We start from the raw sequence: 26712 nt of genomic DNA, 5'->3' as shown, positions 1-26712 counted from the left end.
AGGACAAAACACAGACATGATTCTGACAAAAACAAGAGAGAACTAGCAAAATATTAAAAACTAATTATCTTGTAGTCGATGTTGTCAATTTAGTGACTTTGTCACTAGATTTAGTGACTTCCTCATCCCTTTTGAGACTTTTTTTCAAAAGCCAAGCAACAAAATCAATATTCTGGACAAACCTTAACTCTTCCACTGATTTATTTATATAAAGTGTACAACATTGGAATAGAAGTGGCAGTTAGTGTCAGGATGCATGCAGGAATGGGCAGACAATGGAGGGTAAAGTGTAAAGTCTTTAATGAATACTTTTGAATAAATAAAAAAAAATCGGAAAACAAAAGACTGAAACACGAGGAAATCAAAGGAAACTAAGGAACATCTAATTACAAAAACATGAGACAACAACACCAGACAAACCAAATCATTTGTAGAGAAGAAAGAGTTATTAAGTAACTTGGTCAGTTACAAAAAAAATTGCTTGATCAAATGTGTATTGTTTTATCAATTCCAGATCAATAACTCCAGTACGTCATATGTTCATTTGATAGTGTGTCTTCTCCTCTTTGCTGCCATCTTGTTACTCCTAACTAGGTTAGAAGACCTCTCTAGGGGCCATATATATATATAAAGCCTTAAAAGTCTTGAGTGTCAAAATTCTAAGAATGACGTAATTTTACTCGTATTCATAGAATTTAAGAATGAAAGTGATTCATAATGGTTCCTAAGTGTTAAGACTAGGTCTCAGCTCCTAATTAAGAGAACTGGGCCTGTATTCTTAAATACAGGCCCAAAGAGTCTTAAATATTGTGACTGTAACCCCACCAAATACAACAGTGGCCAAACATGATGTTTAGAGAATTTTAATGAGCTCACATTTCACTTAAACCATCAAAATATGAAAGGAAACAAAAAACTCTGATCAGTGCAATGAACTGCTTTCAGCTGAAAGTACCTGAAACAGTCACTAAATGTAGATGATGAGGATGAGGACATAATGGGGAGTTCATCTGTATAACATAAACATATATCAGTGGAAGTGCTGTAATCTAAAACAGGTTTGTACAGGAAATTGTTGCTAGGCTTTTGAAAAAAAAAAGTTACAAAAGGGTTAAGGATGTCAGTGAATATAGTGACAAAATCACTAAATTGTCAACATTAACACTGACTACAACATCATCAGTTATTAATATTTTGTTGGTCCTCTCTTGATTTTGAATGTGTTCATAATTTCTTTAAATGACAGCATGGCCAAAAATTATGTCTGCACAATTTGTCATGTTTCATTGCAATATTATCAGAAATAAAACAATTGACTCAAGGCAAATATGCAATATGCTTACAAAATCACTAACACACTTCTTTTTTTTTCTCTTGGCCACTATTATACGGCAGTTCATTGACTTTCCAACTGACCGTCAAACCATGCTGCAAAAACATTTTATGAGGATTGGGGCTTTCCTGGAATTAATGGAGCTGTTGATGGAACTCATGTTCAGATCATTGCTCCAACAAGGACACATTTCAAAATATCAGTAATAATTTGTGATCATTTTGCACAATGCAAAGCATTTTAAAAATGCATTGAAATATTGAATAGTGTCTTAATTAAATGACTTTATTTTAGTTCCATCAGATGATTGGTGTGCTGCTGTGCGCAGGCTCACTATTGGCTGTTTCAGAGCTCAAGGGTGGATTTTGGCTTGACATCATTGTAGTTCTTAGTTCAAAGGCAAAGTGCAGTAACTACGCCAACACTGAAACTGAGAAAAATGCCTTTAAAGTTTTTACACCAGCTAGTCAAACATGTTGACGCTCTCGTTTCTCTGAAACAGGAGACTTTGCCACAAGACAAAACAATTGTCACAAAGTCCATTTTAAGCCTCAACTCAATTTTGACCAAATGTGTAGTTACTGTGCTTTGCCTTTGGAGGGCACTGTAGTGTCCCCTCAGTCAACATTTAGGAATCAGTTTTAGACTTTACTGAAAGTTGCTTTTTGCTTCTTTATAAAAGTCTCCTACTCTTAGAAAACTCCTTCTATTTACTAAGAATTGTATGACACTAAAGTCAAACTTTAATACTATTCTTGAGAGCATTTCTGAGAAGTTTTATACATACAATCCCAGCTCTTCTAAATAATTAAAGAGATGAGATCTAGTCTTAACACTTAGGAACCGTTATGAATCACTCTTATCCTCAAATCTAGTAATAAAAGTAAAATGACGTCATTCTCAGAATTTTGACATACACTCTTAAACATAAAGGTGCTTCACGATGCCATAGAAGAACCTTTTTGTCTGATGGTTCCATAAAGAACCTTTAACATCTGAAGAACCGTTCTGTTTCACAAAAGGTTCTTTGTGGTTCTTCAGATTATAAAAAGGGAAGAAAGAGATGGTTCTTTAAAGAACTTTTGACTGAATGGTTCTTTGTGGAACCAAAAATGGTTCTTCTATGGCATCGTTTGAACAACCTTTTGAAGCTCCTTTAATTTTAAGAGTGTACTTTAGACTGAAGGCCTCAGAGTTAGAAACAAAGCACTGACATACAAAGTGTTGACACTGGCTGTCTGTTGTGTGTCTGCAGGAGGGGTTTGAGATGATGACGCGTCTCCATTAATGATGGTGAGTGATTGATTTCATCTGTGATTGGTCTGTAATAGATGTCGGTGTGTGTCAGTGATCAGATGTGTTGATTTCTCAGGATGACATGAACAGACGAGAGCGGATCAGACGCGCACACACACACCTGGATGAAGGTACGTACGTGAGCCCATCAATCAAACGTTTCTGATGACTCACAAGTGTGTGAAACACATGCTGAGACAAACCAATAAAACTTTTGCTTACTTTAATGTCACGTATTTTAAATATCTACACTCTTTAAAACAAAGGTGCTTCACGATGCCATAGAAGAACCTTTGTTGTTTAAATGGTTCCATAAAGAACTTTTAACATCTGACAGTGATGGGGACTCGAGTTTGAGACTTAAGTCAGACACACAGTGACTTCAGACTCGACTCCGACTCTAGCTGCGGGACTCCTGAACAATGTTTATTTTTAGGAAACAACTGATGAGCTCGCTGTTATCCCCCTCCCTCCATTACAACCTGCCCATGCCTCACGAAAATGAACCATGGTTTTTTGTAGTAACCATGGATTAACTATGGTTTTTGAAGTAAAACCATAGTAACTACAAAATAAACCATGGTTTTACTACAATAACCATATTTAAACTATGTTTTTTTTTTGTTCTAAAAACCATAGTAACTACAAAATTAACCATGGTAACCCACAAAATAGCAGCTTTTTAGGGACATTCTAAAACGCTTAACGTGGCTTAATGTACGTAAAAAACTACCAGGAAACCCCAAATTTCTGTCAAACCTTACTTGGAACAAACACTAACTACTATCAAAAGAACGAGTCCTTAATCGACAGGTAAAGTGAATAATATCACGTTAAGCGTTTTCTCCCTCATAGAAACCCGTTAAGGAAACAGCGTAACGTGGTTTAACGTATCTTAACAACGACTAGGGAAAACAAACTTCTGTTAAATTTCACTTATAATAAATACTTGCTGCTGTCAAACGAATGAGATCTCATTCAGCATATAAAGTGAATAATATCACGTGAAGCGTTTTATCCCTATATAACTCCATTAAGGAAAAAGCATAACATGGTTTGTTATAATGGACTTCTATGGGGGGCGATCACTTTGTGTGCTGAATAAGAGCTCGTTCTTTTGACAGCAGCAAGTATTTATTATAAGTAAAATTTAACAGAAGTTTGGTCTTTCCTGATCGCTGTTGAGGTACATTAAACCACGTTAAGCAGTTTCCTTATAATGGGCTTCTATGAGGGAGAAAACGCTTAACGTGATATTATTGAATGTCAAAGTCAAGTGTATTTATATAGCAGAGATAAGTGTAATGCATGTGTCAGATAAAACATCCTTTTTAATTAATCGAATTTTGTTTTATTTACAATCATGGAAATACACAGGGCTGATCATCCCCCCAGTTATTCCAGGGAAACCGGGTTGGTGTAGTATTTTGTTTAAGTTTCTTCTGAACAATTGTGAGACGTAGATGCTCTCCTTGTTGAAATGCAAACTGCAAACGAAAGTGCTGCCCCAGAGAATATTAAAAGATCTCTCTTTATTAATCTCACCCAAGACTTGCGTAGTGTTTCGTCGTAGAGCAACCTGGTACGCTTCAAGAACAACTGCTGCCATTGTTGTTATCGTTGCAGTAGCGTTACTAGCAATGACCGGAAGTTCTATTACCCTACTCCGCGTTCCGGAAGCAGGAAGTGAGACATAGGCCTATTACATGTGACTAAGAATTCACAGAAATACGAACATCTATACACGGTATTGTCCTGACGCGGCCCCTTTAAGAAATCCGAACGTAGCGCGCCTGCAACTGTAGCGCACATCATTTGAAAATAACAGTCGAAGAGGAAAAGTAGCGAGTGATTAACGGTGTTTAACTTGTTCAAATTTGATTTCAAAGACGACAAAAATGAGGAAATAGTAACATTTATCTGGTCTGTCTCCTAAACCAACAATTTTGGGTGATCTTAGTGAGTTGTTGAACTCGCGTTTGATTGTATCTGCTGATTAGCACAGCAGCTATGTGTCAAAAACTATGAATCTGTATAACTGATATTATAAATGATAGTTATAACGTGATATGTTTATGCTACTAATTTTCATTGTATAAAACATTGGAGTAGTGACTATTCTGCCACAATTTGTAGCTGTTTTAATTATTGTTGTGCTTTACGGCTTTGTAGCGTCACTATACTTTAAGTGCAAATAGCACACATTGTTGGCAGAGGCTATTTACACTATCTCCATCCACCAATGTGTGATTACAATGTGTACTTTTTTTTTTTGGTTATGTCATTTATTTATTGTCACAGTAAAGAGTTATTTTTCTTTCCAACTTCTGGTGTCCTCTAAGTTTTATATCTACCTCCCTTACTCAAGTCTAGAACTGCTCCAGTGGAGTATTTGCATTCAAGGACAAGTGTTACATACTCTCTCTCTCTCTCTCTCTCTCTCTCTCCCTCTCTCTCTCTGAGGGCTAGGTTTAGGTGTAGGGCCATAGAAAATACGGTTTGTACAGTATGAAAACCATTACGCCTATGGAATGTCCCCATAAAACATGTAAACCCAACATGTGTGTGTGTGTGTGTGTGTGTGTGTGTGTGTGTGTGTGTGTGTGTGTGTGTGTGTGTGTGTGTGTGTGTGTGTGTGTGTGTGTGTCCTGTTTACACTGTTTATATACCAAAATCAAAGCTGATACTGTATGCTAATAGATAAAGGAGTCATAATAACATAATGCTTTGAATTCCTTATATATAGCTATGCAGTGTTGAATGGGTCGCTGTTCGTGATGCAACACTTATTATAACCACAGACTTAATATAATAAGGAGACTTGAGACTTGACTTGGACTCTAGCTCAGAGACTTGTGAGCATCTCTGACATCTGATCAACCTTTCTGTTTCACAAAAGGTTCTTTGTGGTAAAAGTGGTGCAAGGTTCTTAAGATTATACAAAGGTAAGAAAGAGATGTTTCCTTAAAGAGCATTTGACTGAATGGTTCTTTGTGGAACCAAAAATGGTTCTTCTATAGCATCGCTGTGAAGAACCTTTAAAAGTACCTTTATTTTTCAGAGTGTAGATAATGTTCATGGTAGCACAGTAATGAACAGGTGTTAATGCTGAAAAATGATAAAACAAATTAAATTTTAGCTCTAAAACAGCTCTACAGAAGACAACAGAGTTATTAACAAAGGCGGACAGTATTATGTTTTACTTTACTCTGGTAAATGTATAAAGTATCTGTAGTTTATCCGAGTGTTTTTCTTTGGAAAACTTCACTTCACTACATTCCAAAGCATAATCTCATACTTTTTACTGCACAACATTTAATTTATTATTAGGATTTAAGGAGCTAAGGAATATACAATAAAAGCTAAAACAACATCCACTGATCAGTGAATCTAATTACACTATAAACCATGAAAATATATATTTAATAAAAAGTAACAAAGTAACGTTTCATAAATAAAGGCTGTTTTTTGTTTTACCTTTAATACTTAGGAACTTAAAAATGTAGTACTTTCTTGTACACTAGTAAATCTTTGAATTATTTTTGCTTAAGTAAAAGTAAGAAAGTACTAGATTTCTAATGTCGGTAAGTATTAAATGATATTTAAGGTGAGACACTGCAGGTACATATATTGTAAAGAAAAAAACTAATATGATGTTATGACCTTATTTACTCAGTTGATTGATTACATTGATAACTGCAAACATTTTTGTATTACAAGTTTTCTAAAATGTTAGGTTGTAATATGCAAATGAGCCATTATTTAATGAAATATGCACTAATTTGCATACATTTCTAGAAAAAAAATCTAAACACTGGATGAAGTCAGTTTCAAAATTCTTGTTTAATTCTTTTTTTTTTTAGTGTGAAATATTAGAGTCAGTTTTACAGAGGGAATTTTATTTTATCACTCCATAATTCAGAAAATACTTAGAACAGGCAGAAAACTATAAATAAAATGTTGTATAGAATCAAGCAAATGATGTATGAACAAATCTCTCTGTAAAAACATACCAAAAAATACAATAATTTTGAAACATATTTCATCCAGTGTTTAGATTTTTGTACTAAAAATGTATGCATTTCATTAAATAATGGCTCATTTGCATATTAAAACCTAACATTTTTGAAAACTTGTAATACCAAAAAATTGTAATTATCAAAGTAATCAATCAACTGAGTGTTTTTGTACCCTATTCACCTGCAGTGTCTCGCCTTAACTGAATCTGATGTCTCCATCTAGTGGCAGAGATCAGTCAGTGCAGCTCAAACCCATGATGAGTGTTTGATGAATGAAGTGCAGCCTTCAGCACATTTGATTATTCACTAATACTGGAATATATCAACTACCCTGATCTAACTAATGTGTGTGTGTTACAGACACCTGTCCTGCTGAACGAGCTCCTACAGGTCGCATGGGTGCAGGAGTAAGTGTGTTTGTTGGTCTGTGTGAATGTGTGTAGTCTACTGTAGTTTAGTGAGATGTGTAAGAGTGTGTGTTTGTGTCTGCAGGATGTTGTGCACGCTCCTCCTCGTCCACTGCGTGTTAAACCAGGTGAGCACAACACAAACAACACATCAGTGTTTGTCAGGTCACTTTTTCTCATGCTGCATTCAGGGTTTATATTTCAGCAGTTCACATTCACACACAAACAACACACTCATGCTGTCAGACATGGACTGTGTTTCAATTCAATGTAGTTTTAAAATACAGATTTAATCACTTAAAGTGAGACACTGCAGGTGAATTCATTAACTAATAGTTATGACCTTACTTACCCAGTTGATTGATTACATGGACCACAAAACCAGTCTTGGGTATATTTGTAGCAATCGTCCAAAATACATTGTATGGGTCAAAATTACCGATTTTCTTTTATGCCAAAAGTCATAAGGATATTAAATAAAGATCATGTTCCGTGAAGATATTTTGTAAATTTCCCATTATAATATATCTAAACTTAATTTTTGATCATTAATATGCATTGCCAAGAACTTCATTTGGACAACTTTATAGGTGATTTTCTCAATATTTAGATTTTTTTTTTTTTTTTTTTTTGCATCCTCAGATTCTAGATTTTTAAATAGTTGTATCTCAGCCAAATATAGTCCTATCCTACACCAATGGACAGCCTATTTATTCAGCTTTCAGATGATGTGTAAATCTCAGTTTCGAAAAAATTTACACTTATCCCCAGGGTCACAACATTTTTTGTGTTGCAAGCTTTCTAAAATGTTAGGTTTAAATATGCAAATGAGCCATTATTTAATGAAATATGTGCTAATTTGCATACATTTCTAGTGCAAAGATTTAAACACTGGATGAAGTCAGTTTCAAAAAATTTTGACATATTAGAGTCAAATGTTTTTACTGAAGGGATTTTGGGTATCTCATTTTGTCACTCCATAATTCAGAAAACAATGTGTTTTTTACCATTTTGGGGGAATTATAATGTTGTATAAAAACTAGCAAATTATATCTGAACAAACCCCTCTGTAAACACCTTCAGGATATAGACAGGAACACAAATGTAAAGTGTGGTGTGTGTAAGTGCTGCTGAAGTGGAGATTTATGGCTCAGTGTAGGAGAAAAAACTCTTGGCCTTTAAAAATATGGATTGTAATTGAAATCTATTGACACAAATAGATGAAGTGCTACAAAAGAAAGACTTAACAGTGTCTTTTGGGTGTTTTCTTTCCACTAGTCTGAAAAAACACTTGAAACACCAAAAAGCTTGAAATGTGCTTGAAAATCAGTTTTTGTCTATACTTATATTTTGAGAAACTGTATTTTGTGTTTCATAATTTCGTCAACCTTTGTCATTTTAACAACTTTAAAAATTGTTTTATTGAGTGTTTTAAATAGAATACAATATTGAGTCCAATGTTTTCTTTTTTGACATGAACAGTAATGTATGTAAACAGCCTTTAACAATATATTCAGTGCGATAGTGAGTGTCAAGCTCGGTTGATTTCCAAATACAAATGAGCATCTGATGAGCAAGTAAGCTGTCTGTAATCTGTCACTCCATCACAGGATGTAAAGGACCTGCTATCCACAGAGAACTCAAACCCGGCAGACTGCCCAAGAGCTCCTCAGGTACATCTGTCTGTCCATATCTAACATCATACAATGTTTTATTGAAAATACACTGCCAGTCAAAAAGATTTCTAATGTTTTTTTTTAAAGAAGTCTCTTCTGCTCACCAAATCTGCATTTATTTGATCCAAAATACAGCACAAACAGTAAAATTCTGATATTTTTACTATTTAAAATAACTGTTTTCAGTTTGAATATATATTTAAAATGTAAAATAAAAATAATAAAAAATAAAATTTATTCCTGTGATCAAAGCTGAATTTTCAGCATCATTACTTACAGTCATTATTCTAATATACTGATTTGCTGCTTGAGAAACATTTATTGTTATTATCAATATTTAAATCAGTTGAATACGTTTGTTTTAATGGATTCTTTGATGAATAGAAAAATCCATCTGAAATAAAAATCTTTTGTAACATTACACACTGTAACATTCAAAAGCTTGGAGTCAGTATATATATTTTTGGAAAGTATAGAAATTAGTACTTTTATTCAGCAAGGATGCGTTAAATTGATGATAAAGATATGAATGATAAAGTGATGATAAAGACATTTATGATGTTACAAATTATTTCTTTTTTAGATAAATACTGTTTTTCTGAACTTTCCATCCATCAAAGAAACCTGAAAAAATCCTACTCAGCTGTTTTCAACATAAAAATAACAATAAATGTTTTTTGAGCAGCAAATCAGAATATTAGAATGATTTATGAAGGATCATGTGACGCTGAAGACTGGAGAAAATTCAGATTTGAAATCACAGAAATAAATTGCATTTTAAAAAATATTAAAACAGAAAACAGTTCATGTAAATAGTAAAAACATTTCACAATAATGCTGCTTTTGCAGTATTTTAGGACCAAATAAATGCAGGCTTGGTGAGCAGAAGAGACTTCTTTAAAAAACTTAAAAATCCTACTGTTCAAAAACGTTTGACTGGTCGTGTATCCACATTATAAGAGTAATAAGGCAGTTGAGCTTGTGTTGAATAGAGATTGTGTGTCTGCAGATGGACGACTGGAGCTCATGGGATCTGCTGACAGGGTAAAGTAAACATCTGACTTCTGTTTATTAATAAATACACCAGTATTCAGAAGTTTGGAGTCAGTAACACTGAACACATTCAACAGTTTTGACTCTTATTCTGATCAAATAAATGCAGCATTAGTGAGCAGAACAGACTTTTTCAAGATGATGCCAAACGTTTGATTGGTGGTTTATGCAGGATTTCTTTAGTCTTATTTTGAATCACATTCTGCACTGAATGAGTTTCTGTATTTCTGTACTGATGATCATATGTGTCAATCTCTTCATGACAGGCTCTCGCAGTCCCAGAGAGGTAATCAAACAATACACGAGGCTGAAACACACACCTGTGAAACACACACGTGTTCAGTGTATTAATGCTGTGGTGTGCTTTCAGGCCGGTGAAATCATTACCCAGAGATCACCTGTGTTTACCGCCTCTACCGCTACAGACCACCACCAACTATCCAGACCAGTTTGACCAGTTTGATGAGTCTCCTCCATCCAGACCAGCTCCAGCATCACCACACACCAGAACACAACAACAGCACAACAGACCCGTCTGGACACAGTCAGTCCCACACACACCTGCAGAAACTCACACACACTCTTGAAAATAAAGCTGCTTCACGATGCCATAGAAGAACCTGTTTGTCCAAATGGTTCCATAAAGAACCTTCAACATCTGAAGAACCTTTCTGTTTGACAAAAGGTAAGCAAGAAATGGTTCTTTAAAGAACCTTTGACTGAACGGATCTTTGTGGAACCAAAAATGGTTATTTTATGGCATCGCTTGAAGAACCTTTTAAAGCTTTATTGTACACAGTGTACACACGTAAACTGTCTGATTCATGTGTTTGTGTTTCATCTCAGACCCAGTCCCAGTGAGCCAGAGAATGTAAGTCATTTCTGTGCTGTTTTACAGAGTCACCTAAATATAACAAATTCAATCAGTCAAAGTCAAAGAAACAAATTAAATACATTTTTATTCACTTTTTACAAATAACTTGTTCCGGTATCAGGCTATTCAACATAGAACAGTATTTACTAGAAAATATAGCGATTATTGGAGTTCAAGCGCTTTAAGGGCAGACACTGCAGGCAAAAACACTGTTTTTTCATGCACCTGTCAAGTTTGAGATTTTGGGCTTTTTGTTGTTTCATAAAGTGTTTTTTCAGACTAGTGGAAAGAAAACATTCAAAAGACACAGTTAAGTCTTTCTTTTATAGTACTTTATCTATTTGTGTCAATAGATTTCAATTACAATCCATATTTTTAAAGGCCAAGAGTGTTTTCTCCTACACTGAGCCATAAATCTCCACTTCAGCAGCACTTACACACACCACACTTTACATTTTTATTCCTGTCTATATCATGAAGGTTCATACAGAGGGATTTGTTCATATATAATTTGCTTGATTTTATAGATTTTATTGCCCATTTTCTGCCTGTTCTAAGTATTTTCTGAATTATGGAGTGACAAAATGAGAAAAAAAATATGTCAAAAAAAATTCAACAAGAATTTTGAAAATGACTTCATCCAGTGTTTAGATTTTTATTCTAGAAATGTATGCAAATTAGCGCATCTTTGATTAAATAATGGATCATTTGCATATTAAAACCTAACATTTTAGAAAACTTGTTTGAAAAGTGCAATTATCAATGTAATCAATCAACTGAGTAAATAAGGTGATAACTATTAGTTAACTTTTTTTTACCCTATTCACCTGCAGTGTCTTGCCTTAAGGCATTTAAGCACATATGAAAACAGACATTATGTAGCAAGCCTTTTTTTGCGAATACAGGTAATTTATCATATAAATATTATGTTTTGTATTGTTTATGACTGTTATAGCGCAGCTTCTCCTTAAAACTTTGCATGCTAGTTTAGAATCACCTGTCAAATGTGCTCACCAGGATTTGTGAAGTTTTGAGTTTTTCTTTAGGCTTTATAGGGTTCTGGGTACATTAGGCCCCTTTTCTAAACAACCCTGCTATAGCTTCCCAAAGAGTACATTTCAACTTTTTTTTTTTTATAATCATTGACCCAAAAAAATAGTACTGTAGTGTTTTTTCTCCAGATTGAGCAATAAAATCTAGGACTACTTCGCAAAAGTAGGTTTTTGACACCTCAATCATTTAACAAGCGATAACAATCATTTAACTCCTCCAATGAGGAGTTCTGTCATCTGATATGGATATCACGTGTATGTGCGGAAAACCATGTAATGCACAATCGTTAATGCCCTTGAAAAAATGCTGATCTTTCAAATTTTTCACAGACCTTAGCAGCTGTGAGTCAAACAGGCCCACCAAGTTTCATTCCAATCAACCTCCGTTAACCTCGTCTAACAGGTGTTCAAACTTCATCGGCCAATGGTGGCCAGGTTTTTTGAGATACGCAAATGTCCTTCTAGACACTTGTGGCACTTTGACCCGAGACCATGCACAGAGATTTTCATGTTGATAGGACAAATGGTTACATAGGTATAGCTATTTTTATATTTTTTTCTCTTATAGCGCCACCAAGTGGTTACAGCTACAAGCTCCGCGATTTTTGTCCTGCATCCTCGGATTGAGCTCTTACATGAGTGTTCTGAGTTTGGTGAAGATATCTCATTCCGTTCAGGAGTAATAGGTGTTTTTTTTTTTTTGATAATTATCCCTAACCCTAATAAAAATCGAATGTGTAAAGGAGTGTGGGGCAAGTTGTCACATTTGTTACTAGAGCTGTTTCAACACTGTTAGACTGGATGTCTCAATCTAAGATGATTCAGTGATAGCAGTTCACGCTTTCCCTCACTAAAGAATGCAGAATCATAGGAAGAACTGACACACACATGGTTGAGCTCAGTTTTCAGACATTATTGGACTGATACACAGTTCATGCATATTCATTTATTATTGAACAGAGACATTCGAAATGGAGTGGATGAATGAACAGATTAAACATGCATTTACCAAACATGCGCATATCTGACTCATCTTCATCCACTCTAGTCTTCCTCGGCTACAAACAATGAAGTCATGTGACTGATAAACAGTTTTCAATGACTCTCTCAGACTTGCCCAGGCCTGTTAACCTTGAGAACGGTTTCAGAAATGTCTCGCATGGCTGGGAGTGTGTGAAGAGTTATTTCACATGTAGGTCAAAGGGGAAGAGCTGTGAAAAGAACAGACAGACACCAAACATCACAGTTAATAACGTCCACCCCGTAGCGGGGCATGTTGTCACAATGGAAATCTGAGTTGAACACACTATTAATTTCAGCAAAGCATATATAAAACTGCAAATGCATAACATCTAATCATTATTTTGACCAACAAAATGTGTTTTTACAGAAACGGATGTTCTAAATATATTGAAATTGAAAGAAATCACTATTACAGCATCATGTCTGGTGCTTTTGTGTGTTCAAGAAACACAAACAAGAGTCAGATAATTCTCATTAATAATCATTTTTCATTTCACCCTCAGGTTAAAACTCCGTCATCTGCAAGTAAGTTTTGTTGCCTTAACGTAATATAATGTAATGATAAACAAAGTGTAGTAATATAACACACCTGTTCCGCAGGTCACGCGTCTCACAGGTTTTCTCTGGATCTGGACTGTCAGGATTTGGACAGGTACATGAGCGCATTCAAACATTCTGTGCTTTAACAACATTCATGAGAGGAATGGTGTGTGTAATTGATGTTTGTGTTTGTTTGATCCTGCAGTTCCTTTGAGAGCGAGAGCGGTTCACTCGGTAAGAATCACAGCTGAAGACGCTCAGATTTATGTCAGTGGTGTCTCAAACTCTCTGCATTGGTTACAGATTCACACCTGAGGAAACAGCAGAATCACGAATGGCCGCCTACTAAAGGAGAAAACAACAGCAGCTTCACCAACCACAGCAAACCCGCACAGGTATTTTTGTTTATCAGTTTATTTTGTTAGTCTCTATTACCTCGATATACGGTACTTATTGACCCCGGGTTCACAGACTAAGCCAGGATTAGGACATTGTTCAATTTAAGTCATTTTTATGAAAGTGTTTGGGGGAAAAAACATTTACTGGTGTGCATCTTGAGACAAAACAAAGGCATAACATTTAGCCTACCTCAGGAAAGCCAACAAGCCTATAACTTTGCCAACATTGTTTTATTTTTCTCATAAATCAGAGTTTTTATTTATTGCTGTTTTTCATGTTAAATGTGAAGACGGTTTTGATGCCACTGACTTTAGTATTTGGCATTTTCACGTTAACTTTATGCAATATAGTAGATTTTATTACATGAATTCTTTCGTTTTAAAGTGGCAGTTTATAGATTTATTTATCATGTCTGTTGAGTTTCGGATCCTTTTTGTGAAGCACTCCGTAAGACAGAGACGGCAGAAAGCTCATGTTTGTTTTCTTTAGCTATTTTACAAAAGCACAACGTTTGGTTGATATTGTGAGTGCACACAAATAAAGGTAGACCTTTTGCAGTTCTGAATGATGCATTATTCCTTTATGAGCAAAAATGATGGCGTATTTTAGGTTTCCACTGTTATTAAGAAAAAAATGCAAGTGATCGCTCTGGGGCTTCCATGTCCTGCTCCGCACAAACGATTGGATTTGCGGCTAACAGCCACATTTATATAGATTAAATGTTTAAATTAATATTGTGAAATGCATAAAGTGTTTAATTATCTATATATTTTATTTTAGGCAAGTCGTGCTCAAACATGCTCAACTCATTGCCGCTGGCCGCTTTACATTTAAAAAAAAAAAAATACTTGAATTTAACATTTTAAATGTTCCAAATATAACGTATTTAATACGACAAATGTCGTTATACTTTTTCACAACGTTGTAGAAACGTTTTTATAACATTTGTATCACCTCTGGATGTCTCCGTTTTAAAACGTACTTATTATGTCCAAACTAGTACTTAACTTCACTGCCTTCAAAATGTTTTCTTTACTGTGTTAAATCTAAATATTGATCTTATTGATAGCACTTTTTTAGATTTAATTTTACTTGTACCATTGCTGACCGTATCAATGTTATAAGCCTATTAACATATAGGCCTAATAATTTATACTACACTCAAATTTTGTCACTCATCGTATTTATTCACAAAATATGATACCTAAACAAGACATGCGTAAATATATACCAATAAAAATGGTTTCAAATAAAGTACAACCTATGAAAATTATGCAATGACTGGCAAATTTGAATATGAGCACATTAACAAAGTTCAAGAAATTTTAGTGCATTGAAATTTTAACAGAAAAAAAGCAGCATTTCATTTGTAAAATGTAAAGCATTTAATTTAAACTAGTTACAATTTATTTTATTGCAGTTATAATAACTAATAATTGCACTAAAACTAATGCTTATATATTTTTTTGGAGAGTCTAAATGGAAAACAGAAAATGTAAAATAAATAAATAAATAAAACACATTGCCAATCAAAAGCTTGGAATAATTCAGATTTAGTAGTGTTTTTGAAAGAAATCTCTTCCGCTCATCAAGGCTGCATTTATTTTATCATAAATTCAGTAAAAACTGTGAAACTTTATTACAATTTAAAATATCTTGTTTTCTGTTCTAATATTTTATAAGATGTAATTTATTCCTGTGAAGCAAAACTGAATTTTTAACCATTATAAAGAACCATTAAAAAGTTTTACATAAAGTAGAAATCAATACTTTTATAATGGAATTGCTCGGATGTAAAGGTAAGGATATTTATAATGTTACAAAAGATGTCTGTTTCAAATGAATGCTGTTTTTTTTTTTTTTTTTACTTTGTTCATCTGTGAATCCTGAATGTGTAACGGTTTCCACAAAAATACTGGGCGGAACGGTTTTCAACATTGATAATCATCAGAAATGTTTGTTGAGCTGCAGATCAGAATATTAGAATGATTTCTGATGATAATGTGACACTAAAGACTGTGATGCTGAAAATTCAGCTTTGATCACAGAAATACATTTCAGTTTAACAGATATTCACATAGAAAACAAATGTTTGAAATTGTAAAAAATATATTTCACATTTTTACTGTTTTTGCTATATTTTTTGATCAAATAAATGCAATGTAAAGAAAATGATTTTTCAAAAACATTCAAAAAATACTTAGTTTTTTACAGACGCTAGGACACATTTCTCAATACTTAGGTCACTTTTGCAAAACTCTTCACTCAATTCTCCGACTTTCATTTCACATTCAAAATGCACTACAACTACCAAAACACAGGTCTCAAATAAACTCATTCTTCCAGAACACTAGCAAAGGTTGACAGCCGACAAACACACTTTGTCACCCACAAAACAATGAGCTAAAAAACACTAACAACATGTAGCATTACACAGTGTTTTCTGGTGTAAAACAAGGACACATCTCTGTTTATAATTGCAATATATATTGTTTATAACTGCAATATATGTTACTGGAATGAATCAGACATGATGCAGAATTCGTCAATATTTTATGCTGTTTATTTATTTTTATTTTTTTGCTCTAAGTAATTCCAAAATACAAGAATTTGTAAACACACCATCCACTGATACAGATACAATAGTAATGCTAATGCATTTTTAGATTTGAAATATGTTTCAATAAAATATCGCTGTTGAATTTTGCTGTCTTATTCAGTTTTGCATTATGTTATGGTTTTGAAAACAGTATGTAAGCACGTGCAAAATGTGCTGTACGTACAAAGATTTTTGTCAGTTGTTGTGTCTGAGTGAGAAAAGAGTTCATGAAATTTGAGAGATGTAGTCATTGAATGCATTTTGTGCCAAAACAATGATAATCGATCCTCAGTTTAGCCCACATAGACTTCTGTTGTGCTCACTGTGTCAAGAGTTCTGCAAAAGTGACCTAAGTATTGAGAGATGTGTCCTAGTGTCTGTAAAACACTGTAAAGGAGTAGTTCACTTCCAGAATAAAAATGTACAGATAATGTACTCACCCCTTGTCATCCAAGATGTTCATGTCTGTCTGTCTGTCTGTCTGTCTTTCTTTCTTTCTTTCTTTCTTCGTAAAGAAATTATGTTTTTTGAGGAAAACATTTGAGGATTTCTCTCCATATAGTGGACTTCTATGGTGCCCTGAAATTGAACTTTCAAAATGCAGTTTAAATGCAGCTTCAAAGGACTCTAAACGATCCCAGCTGAGGAAGAAGAGTATTATCTAGTGAAATGATCAGTTATTTTCTAAAAAAAATTATAATTCATATACTGTACTTTTTAACCTCAAATGCTCATCTTGTCTAGATTAAATGCAGCTTCAAAGGACTCTAAACGATCCAAGACAGTTATAGGGTATGTCGAACACAGCGATGTAGGACGATTTTAAAGTTGGAGGAGAAAATGAGATGGGAGTTTCTCGACATACCCTAACTGTCTTGAACCGGAACACACAGAGTATACGCAGAGCTAGACAAGATGAGCCAAACGAGGTTAAAAAAATACAAATTTTACTCTTTTCACTAGATAAGACTCTTCTTCCTCGGCTGGGATCATTTAGAGTCCTTTGAAGCTGCTTTTAAACTGCATTTTGGAAGATCAAACTCAGGGCACCATAGAAGTCCACTATAGACCATTTCAAGGACGTAAACAATAACAAGCGCGTTGGAACGCTACTGCTCTACTGCGCATGTCTGGTCCTGCAGCATTTCCGGTAGCGCCGTTTCTCCCATCTGTCAATACAAGCGCATACTTTTTAAGTCAGTTAAGGTAAAAAGCTGCTCATTATCTAATCGATGCTGCGTGCGTGTACACGGGAGATTGCGCTAAAAGCATATCGCTGTCTGGATGCGATCGGAAATGTTACGAACATTTATTCGTACAATGGATGACATCAGTCAGAAGCGAGACAGTGCAACTTACTTCATGTTTTGTCCCTAAGATATCCGGAGAGGTTAATCGTGATTTATTCACTTGCATTGCTTGGTCAGTCTGTATTTCTATGCAAATATTTATATTTATAAGTACATTACTTTTCACAATACGTATCGTTTCAATGCAACACTAAATGTATGCTATTAAACTAGCGCTCCATGCTATTATTACTTATTTAATTTATTTCAAAATGTGTTTAGTTTGGTCAAGTTTATTGCTGTAGAACAGTTCAAGATCAGGGTATGAATGCTCTGAGTCATCATGTGATCGCAAATAAACAAGATGAATGCAATTCAATGCTGGCTACCGTGTTTTGCATAAACCTGTATTAGATTAAAGTATATCTGCAGATTAATAAATGCACACACAGACACACTACATAGTGTTCATGTTTTTATGTACGCATTTACTACACACACACACACACACACACACACACACACACACACACACATATATATATATATATACATACACTGAATACTGGTGTAAAGGCTGATGCTAATTCAGCTTTGCATCACACATTTTTTTTTTTTTTTTTTTTTATAATTTAAAAATGTAATATTTCACAGTATTACAGTTTTTAACTGTATTTTTGGTCAAATAAATTCAGGCTTGATGAACATAAAAGACTTTTGACCAGTACTGTATATAAACAAAAAACATTCTCTCACTTTCAACTTTTTATTTCCAGCGAATGTATTGATATGTAAATATTTGTATGAACATAAAATGCTTCAACAGATGAAACAACAATTTGAACTGAAATGGTGTAATGAGTCTCTGGACAAAGGGGAACATATCAAAGCAGCAGTCAAGTCAAGTCACCTTTATTTATGTAGCGCTTTAAACAATACAGATTGTGTCAAAGCAACTGCAGTATTTAAACAGAACAATAGTGTGTAAGTAACTATTATTGTAGATAATCAATTTTCAGTTAAAGGCAGTTCAGCAATGAATTCAGTGATATCATCATCAGTTCAGTTCAAATAGTATACGATATCGCTGGAAAGTCAGTACTACACTACACTAGTACACAAGTCTGGATGTTCATAAGGTCATATGTGGCCCTGCAGGACGACCAGCTGTTCCTTGGGTGTCTTACATTACAGATGATGGCTTCCTAAGGACAAAAGCAGAAAAACAATTATTTATTATAATGCACAATATTTAAAAAAAAATAATGCTATTATTGCTTAATACATTAGTATATGTAGGAATTAACTCACTGTTACTCACTGCATTTGTTAACTGACTAAATAGCTAGACGACTAATGTGAATTAGTTATAGCCCACATAACACTTAGCAATAAAACAGAAATAAAAACTTGGCTTTTTTTACTACACACGAATCAAAATGTAAACAGTGACAAAATGCGCCTTTAAATTATGCTGCATCAAACTTGAAGAGTTAACGTAAGAAAGAAAAATACAAATAATCAAATTAATTAAAAACGACATTTACTTGCCTGAATCGAAATGTGCGCTGATTATCCAGAGTTGCTGTTATCCAGCCTTCTCCTTCACTGCCGCAACGTGGGGATGTTTCTCGGAAATCTACCGTTAAACACGTCTCAGAATGTTAGTTCCGGCCCAGAGGGAGAACCCAAACACCGAACGACGAGGATCTAATTTTAATTTAGACATTTAAGCAGGAGGATTGTGTATGTATATGATCGAAATCCCACTGTGCATCAAACGCCTCCCGTCATTGTTTAATATGAGCTCGATCACTAACAGGAAACGTCCTAGGACCAAAGACATCACTTACTTAAGCCGCCGAATAGCTCTTGAAATGGTCTATATGGAGAACATTCCTGAAATGTTTTCCTCAAACTTTTTCTTTAAGACTGAAAACAGAAAGGCATGAACATCTTGGAAGCCAAGGGGTGAGTACATTTCTGTACACTTTTTTTTTTTTTTTTTCTGGAAGTGAACTTCAGTTATTATTCTGAATGTGGTGTATGGCTGAACAGACGTTCACAACAAGATCAATAAAATGCATTTAGATATATATTGGATTTCCATCTGACGTCTGTTGTGCAGGGATTGGCGGATCAGAACTGGTATGTTGGTGCAGTCAGTCGTGTGGACGCTGAACACGCTCTTCACCTGGTCAACCGGGTAAATCATTTCATTCTAACATCATGACATTGTTTTTTAGTAGTTCACCGACACAAGAACTGTTTAGTTGACTTTGTCCACAGGAAGGAGCCTTTCTGGTGCGCGACTGCTCGAAGAACACTACCCACGAGCCCTTGGTCCTCGCTGTGTTTTACGACAAAAGAGTGTTTAACATTCAGATCCGCTTCAGTGACGATATCAACAAATACACTCTGGGAACGGGACTGAGAACCAATGACGTGAGTTACGCACATACACAACGCTGAGTTACGGCGGACTAGAGATGGTACGTCACCATCACCTCTCAACTTTTTGTCTTTCAGAGGTTTGATTCGGTTACGGACATCATCAAGTTCCATTCTATTTTTCCCATCGTTCTCGTTGACGGGCGGAAATCTTCCTCGGCAGCCAATCAGAGGAGGCAGTGCGTGCTGATGTACCCAATCACGAAGCTGGACCTGACAGAGCTGTTGACATAAGAGCAAATGGAGACAAACCGCAACATCTCTGAGACGTATAACTGACCTTTTAACTTTATAAGACTTTTTGAGTGAAGTCTGACTGGAACGGACTCAAAAAGAAGAACCAAAGAGCTCATCTGATAGAAAGAAGAACAATTGTTTTGTTTAATAACGTGGCTGTGTAGTAATCAAATATCTATCTGGATGAATATTTTGGACATTTTAAAATGCGCAAGTGAATATTTGGCTGAATGCAGACACACAACAACAACCATTTTCCCAGAAACGTTTAATCTGTTTCCATTTTTATTTAATCACACTTAACATTTTCTGTTCTTTATGAATAATTTAAAAATAGATATTATGCTTCTAAAGCCTTGAAGAACAATGTACAGGTTATAGTTTGGCAAACTCATGACACACGTTTAGTTTGTTTAAAAAGAAGCAGATGCTCTACAGTTCGGCTGTAACTTTACGCAACGTCAACAGTAATAAAAGAAAACGTTTTACTGGTTTGATCATGAGGTAGATTTACAAAGATAAACACATCAACTGTTTAATGATAGACAAAGAGTGTACATCTGTGCTATAGTTTGCAGTGAAATGCTGAGTTCATCTACGCAAACCTTTTGTTTGTTTGCGAAAACACTTTTACTGTACGTCATACGTTTGAATTTCACAAATGACAAAGCCTCACCCAACAAAGACCAAGCATGTGATTGTGGATTCAAACCAAACATCACCAGTGAATCACTGCACACCAATCAGAAAAGATTTACTTACTGATGCTGACGTGCTCATAATATGATTAAAAGTGACAGTAGACGACATGAAATGATTTCAGTGAAGGTTTCATGTGAAAGTTCAAATGTAAGACGTATACGGACATGAAGTCCATCTGAAAAGATCCTGTACAGTTGTGACAAATAACTATAACAGACATCAGTGTTGGTCAAAACCTCTTGGTTTCAGAGTTCTGACCTTCATAAGAATAACTTCTACATGTTGGCAGTTCAATTTTCACTTTTTAAAAAATCTTTATATATATACACACATATATACAGCATATGAGCATGTTTGTCTTTGCAGCAGTCAAGTGGGCCGTTGCAGGCCCTGGGTAAGTAACGTTGAAAAAAATAGTAGATATGACCTGAACAGCTAATACTTGGTCCGTCTAACAGCAAAGCATTTAAGGAAATGTTTATTGGCACAGAACTACCATTGTCCACCAACCAGCTTTAACTGGTTTTCTAAAATGGCACCGTCTTAAAAAAATCAATAGAAGCATAGAAGAAATATCTACGATGGAATGCAGCTGTTTTTACGAGAGCGGTTTCTCCGAGACTCCCTTAAGAACAAACTCGATTACCTCATACTTCTGTCCATGAACTTTCTTGAGTTTCATCTTGAATGAAGGCTGTTTCCTCACCGTTTGTTCTCTCTGTTCCTGCTCGTGATCCATTGAGCTGATCCACTTACAGTTCTTAAGGGTTTGGACGCCAACGTTGACCGTCTGAATTGAAGGATAGGGGTGGTTCAGAACAACAACCGGCTGGTTCGGTCCAGGAAGCTTGACGCGCTGATCTGCTTTCACAGGCGTTAACCTCAGTTCTTCATGACCTTTGGTTGAGAGGCGAGGAAGGTTCATCCCAACTGTTGATGACCTGCGTTTCTTGACTTTTCTCTTTTCTTTCTTGTGTTTTTTACGTGGTGGTGAATCTTGGTGCTTCTCTTGGCTTTCACAAAGGTTTCTCTTTAGGATCAGCTTGATGGCCACTTCAGGACCGCCGGACACGTTCTGCTCGCTGAGCGTGCAGCAAAGAACCGGTCGTGCCGTCAAACTCTCCTCTCGTGCTGGTGCTTCTGGAAGCTTCTTGGTGGGTTCCAAGAAAGAACTGGGAATCCTAAACAAAGCTACTTTTGGATACATGTTGGAAGCACGGGAATGCTGTTGCTGGCCATCCGAGTTCCTTCCAGGGTCTCGTTCTTGATGTGAAATGTCTTTGTTTGATGGAACGATGCTTTGGTTTGGCACGACCACTGGTTGAGTCAAAATTGGTGCTTGTTTTAAATTACTTGTGTTTAGAGTTTTCGCTGATGTTTTCACTTTTCTGCGAGTCTTAGATATTACAGAGCCTTCACTAGACTCGTCCTCTATCTTTGTTTCTTTAAAACCCAAAGAAGTACCTTTGGGTTTCTCCTCAGTTTCCTCCTTTTTAATCAGGATACTACAGACCAGCGATTGCGCTGCACTCTTCATCTCATCCTTCGGCTCCTTCATTGCCACTGTCCAGCGCTGCGTTTCTGGCGAGGACTTTGAGATGCTTTGAGTTGACATAGGTGTAGGACAGAGAGAGAAAACCGATGAGATCACAGGAAGGCTTTCAGAGCTTAATTTTGGAGCCTCGAGTGTGATAATCTCTGGATCCTTGGTCTTCAGGTTGCGTTTGTTCCTGGCTGGCGTCTCTGATGAACACTTTGGTTTGTGTGGTGAATGAACAGTCTTTGTGATAGTCTGAACATTGGTGCACGCTGAAGGCCGCTGCTGTTTGACCTTGTGAGAAGTTGAAGACGTGGATGGGCTGACTGGAGACCCTTTGGCAACTTGACATTTGAAGGACAGCTTGCCTCCAGTTGCGGCTGGTGAAGGTTCATCCGTGTTGCTCTTCTGGTCTTGAGGGACTCCATTGGGGGGAATCAACCGTAGCTCCAGCTCACGAGTCCCATTGACGTTTTTCACCTCAACCAGTTCCACCAAACACCCGGCAGGAATATTGATCTCCTCTGGGCAGGACACGGTCAAAGGCTTGTTGTGTTGAATCGGCTGGTTCAAAGGTGCTAACAGTTCCACTTGGACACTGGATAATGGGCCGGATGTCTCTACAGGGACTCTGGAGTTCGTTCTTGACTGATTGCTCTTTTCTGCATTGGAGTGCAGTGGAGTTTTGATTGGACCGCTGGGAGGCGCAACTGGTTTCTGAGTTCCAATGTTAGTCCTTGTTGTGGACTGACCAGCCCTCTGATCCACCTGGATATTCCTCTTGGATAACGGCGTATTAAGCAGTGTTCTAAGTGGAGTGTTCAATTCAACAGGTGCTCGGACCTGGACTCTGGGAATGGTTTTTGCAGCCATAGCCTTTTCCAGATAATCAACCCTTGGGCTTTGCTGTAGTGGCTCTGTAGAGCTAACTTGGACTCTTGGGAACGTGGCTTTCGGAATACGTTTTTGTGAAATAATTCTGCTACTAGCCACCTTGTTGTTCCCATCGGCACAGACTAGAGTGTTCGATAGGTTGCCGTTTGCCTCCCTCGATCTTAGAACTACTTGTGGCACGTTGCCTAACGTGTGACTCGCGCTTGGAGCGCAGCTAGGAACGGCACCGGTGAACTGAGTCTTACAAACTGGAACGACGCCTGTTGTATTAGTGATGCACGGCGTCGTGAAACTGTAGGTCATACGCGCGCGATTGCTCTTGGTTTGGCTCACTGTCTTACCAATAACAGATGATTGGTTGGGTTGACTTACACTGGGGTGTTCGACATGGGAATTGGGAATTGCACACTGGTCATTTCTTTCTGACCAATCTGAAATCCTGAGATCGTCAGCAACAGATGGATGTCCGTCTTGAGTAGCTACAGTGAAATCAGTTATGAAGCCTTCTTCCGCATGTCTCTTGTGTATACGAAGGATATGCTTCACCATGTAATCTCTCCGCACGGCTCCGTACGAGCAGAAGCTACACCTATACGGGTACGAACCGGTGTGCGAGACTACGTGTTTCTGAGACTCCGTTTTAGAATAGGAGACATGGCTACACAGCGCGCAGGAGAACGTGACCTCCTTATGATGGGACACATGCCTCTCGAACAGGTCCGTGTCCTTGGTGGAAAAGCGGCATTTTTCACAGAACAGGCGATCTATGTCTTTTCTGGGTATGGCACTGTCCTTGCTGTTCATAAATGAGATGAAACTTTGTTGTGAACGCATGGTCGAGACATCGGGTTAACAATCCCACAGTCCAAAAATCACAGAATAAGTCATCCACATTGGTGGTTTCTTCATAAGTAAGGATCCTTTTCTTTGGGCTTGGTATGCCGTCAGTTTACACCTGCATAATGGGTGAGAAAAAAAGAGTGTTTCGGAAAATTAGAAATGCATACATTTCAAAGAAGTTGCCATTTTTTGCACACTTTATTGGTTTCGTAGTACAACAACTCTAATTTATGCATCTGTAAATTCCTAATAATAACACTGTTAAAGACTCAATTCATGATGTTCAAATCACTAGTGCATTTTGAAAGTGGAAGCTTTTCTCAAGGTATCTTGGAAATCAACCATATAGTGTTTTCACTATGCGTAAGCATTCGGCCATATTGGCGGCACTTACATAAACAATGCCATTAAACTGAACGCATTTTGCTGATTATTGCTGCTGAAAAGGGTCAGTTGTCATGTTTTGTCCTGTATTAATCGGTTGGACCAGGAAAAACATTTGGCGTACTATAGACTGTCAAAAGTTATAACAAATCAAGAAGAGGCGTTTGTGGTTGGCCAAACTGAACCAGGATTTCCAGAGCAAGAATATTGACAACATTCGTGTTTGTTCTTATCATTTCCGGTCAGGTTGGAAAAATTATTTAACCTAATATCTTAATTAATACTGTGCCCTTTTTCTGTTTACGAAGTGCATCTCTTTATGATTGAGCAGCTTCCGTGGTTTAAGCAGCAGAACAATGTAGCTCAGTATTACATTAACCATGCTATCAATGCTGTTGTTTACATCCGAGTATCTCCAATATGGCCGCACATCTGGGTAACGGACCAAACGGTGATGTACGTAAGTGTAAACCCTCAATAGAGACCAGAATATCATAGAGACTTGGAAAAGCAAACGCTAACAAACTGAAATAACCACCCAAGACAATCAGGACCAGGTTTTGTTTAGGTTATCAATATACAGGGATAAAACATGGTCTGAAATATCCAGTGGCCAGCGTTGGGGTTTACCTATCAAACTCTCTAGCGCCCCCATCAGCTTGAAATCTAACTTTTTTTAAAGCAAATTTTCTGTTTGAATGCTTTAGTATAAAAACTCTTCGTCCTCCAATTGTGTGCTGCTGATTTAAAAGTTTAATTTTCATGTTTATTTAGTTTTTTTGGCTTCACTAAATTTGGGTTGAACAATCATAAGACCATGCTGAACAATACTGATCAAATTAATTTTTGACATTCAAAACTGGTCACAAATGACTAGCTCATGTGCTCAACCATTATTAGTTCAAGTAATACTTTTATATACAAATCCAGTGTGAAACCAACATTTGACTATAAAATCAAATGCAAGTACAATAAGACATGTTTATGTATTACCAATCAGCTCTTAATGCAAGAAAAAGGTCAATGTTCTTGATTTGGCTTTCCAACTTACTGGTTAAAATCACAAACACTGAATAATAACACTTTCTGTAAATTTCATATTTATTGGTGAAGTTATTGGTATTAATGACAGTAATAGAATGCTAGTTGCACTATAACTTACAAACTACAAATCACTTTATAGTAGTATAGTAAATGCAATAACACACTTTGAGATTTAGGTTGGATTTTTATTTTCTCAACAATGCATAAAACCACACAAATTTATAAATAATATAAATGCATGCAATATAACACAAATAGATGCAGTTTTTGAGAAAAGAAAGAAGCCAGGGACAAATTGAGGAATTCCTTCACAGGACAAGCAGTACAATTTATTAGGTCTTAACTGCAGTGCATTTGAAATCCATTAAAATGAGCATCTAATGGTTCTTTCAGTTTGATCTTCAGCTCTGCAGATCTACTGCTCTCTCATCAGGAGGAGATTCCTGTCCTGACTGGATAAACAGCACACAGTAATTCCTCATTCCCCAAGGGGATCTAAATAAGAAGAGCATTGGTACAGTTCTCCAGTGCCTGAAGGGGTGCGTGTGCGCGTGACGAGCCCAACCGAGCCCCGCACGCCGCCGATAAGACGCGTGTACCGCGCAAAAACAACAATGCGTTCAAACACTGACCTTGCGTTCAAAGCGTCCTCCTCTCGAAAGAGCGACGGATGTATTCAATTCGTCCGTTCGTCTTTATTTTCTCACCAGGGTTGCATGCATTGTTTGCTTTCTGCTGCTGTGACCGCGCAGAGGGTGAATGTGGGTGCGGGTACACGGAACGCGTGACGTGACGCGCGCTTCTGATTGGCTGCTGGCTGCAGTAGAGCTCTACAGCTCACGCGGGCACCCGCATTTCAGAATGCGCAGAGGAGCTTTCGGCTCAAAAATAAGTTTTTGCTCGCGATAACCATGATTGATGATAGGAAATGAACATGAGAGCGTTTGTTCTAGTAAAATACCGTCTGGTTCATACAGTAGATTCATCTGACGCTGTAGTCAGTAGATTCATCAGCACTGCAGTCCTTTCCGGTTGCATAACACGAGCCAAGATGGCGGTCATG

At 36.6% G+C, this 26712-nt stretch overlaps 2 protein-coding genes across 2 annotated transcripts; one reads left to right on the top strand and one right to left on the bottom strand.

Moving 5' to 3' along the window:
- The first annotated feature begins 2582 nt into the window (after nt 1–2582).
- Nucleotides 2583–20368, top strand: LOC141288813 (uncharacterized). The gene is made up of 16 exons (XM_073820981.1): nt 2583–2626; nt 2706–2760; nt 7009–7055; nt 7141–7183; nt 8666–8728; nt 9741–9775; nt 10051–10070; nt 10155–10328; nt 10631–10655; nt 13237–13258; nt 13334–13385; nt 13479–13507; nt 13577–13668; nt 19689–19766; nt 19850–20005; nt 20090–20368. The coding sequence occupies exons 1-16, from the start codon at nt 2621–2623 to the stop codon at nt 20243–20245; spliced, it is 1053 nt and encodes a 350-aa protein (XP_073677082.1). The 5' UTR covers nt 2583–2620; the 3' UTR covers nt 20246–20368.
- Nucleotides 20369–20977: 609 nt separating this feature from the next.
- znf518b (zinc finger protein 518B) lies at nt 20978–26525 on the bottom strand. Its single transcript, XM_073820980.1, has 2 exons — nt 26282–26525; nt 20978–24336 (listed from the first exon to the last, which is right to left on the bottom strand). The coding sequence occupies exon 2, from the start codon at nt 24213–24215 to the stop codon at nt 21549–21551; it is 2667 nt and encodes an 888-aa protein (XP_073677081.1). The 5' UTR covers nt 24216–24336; nt 26282–26525; the 3' UTR covers nt 20978–21548.
- Between the last annotated feature and the right edge of the window lie 187 nt (nt 26526–26712).

Source organism: Garra rufa, chromosome 16, assembly GCF_049309525.1.
Source record: "Garra rufa chromosome 16, GarRuf1.0, whole genome shotgun sequence".
Lineage (NCBI taxonomy): Eukaryota > Metazoa > Chordata > Actinopteri > Cypriniformes > Cyprinidae > Garra > Garra rufa.
This window is presented reverse-complemented; position numbering and strand designations above follow the sequence as displayed.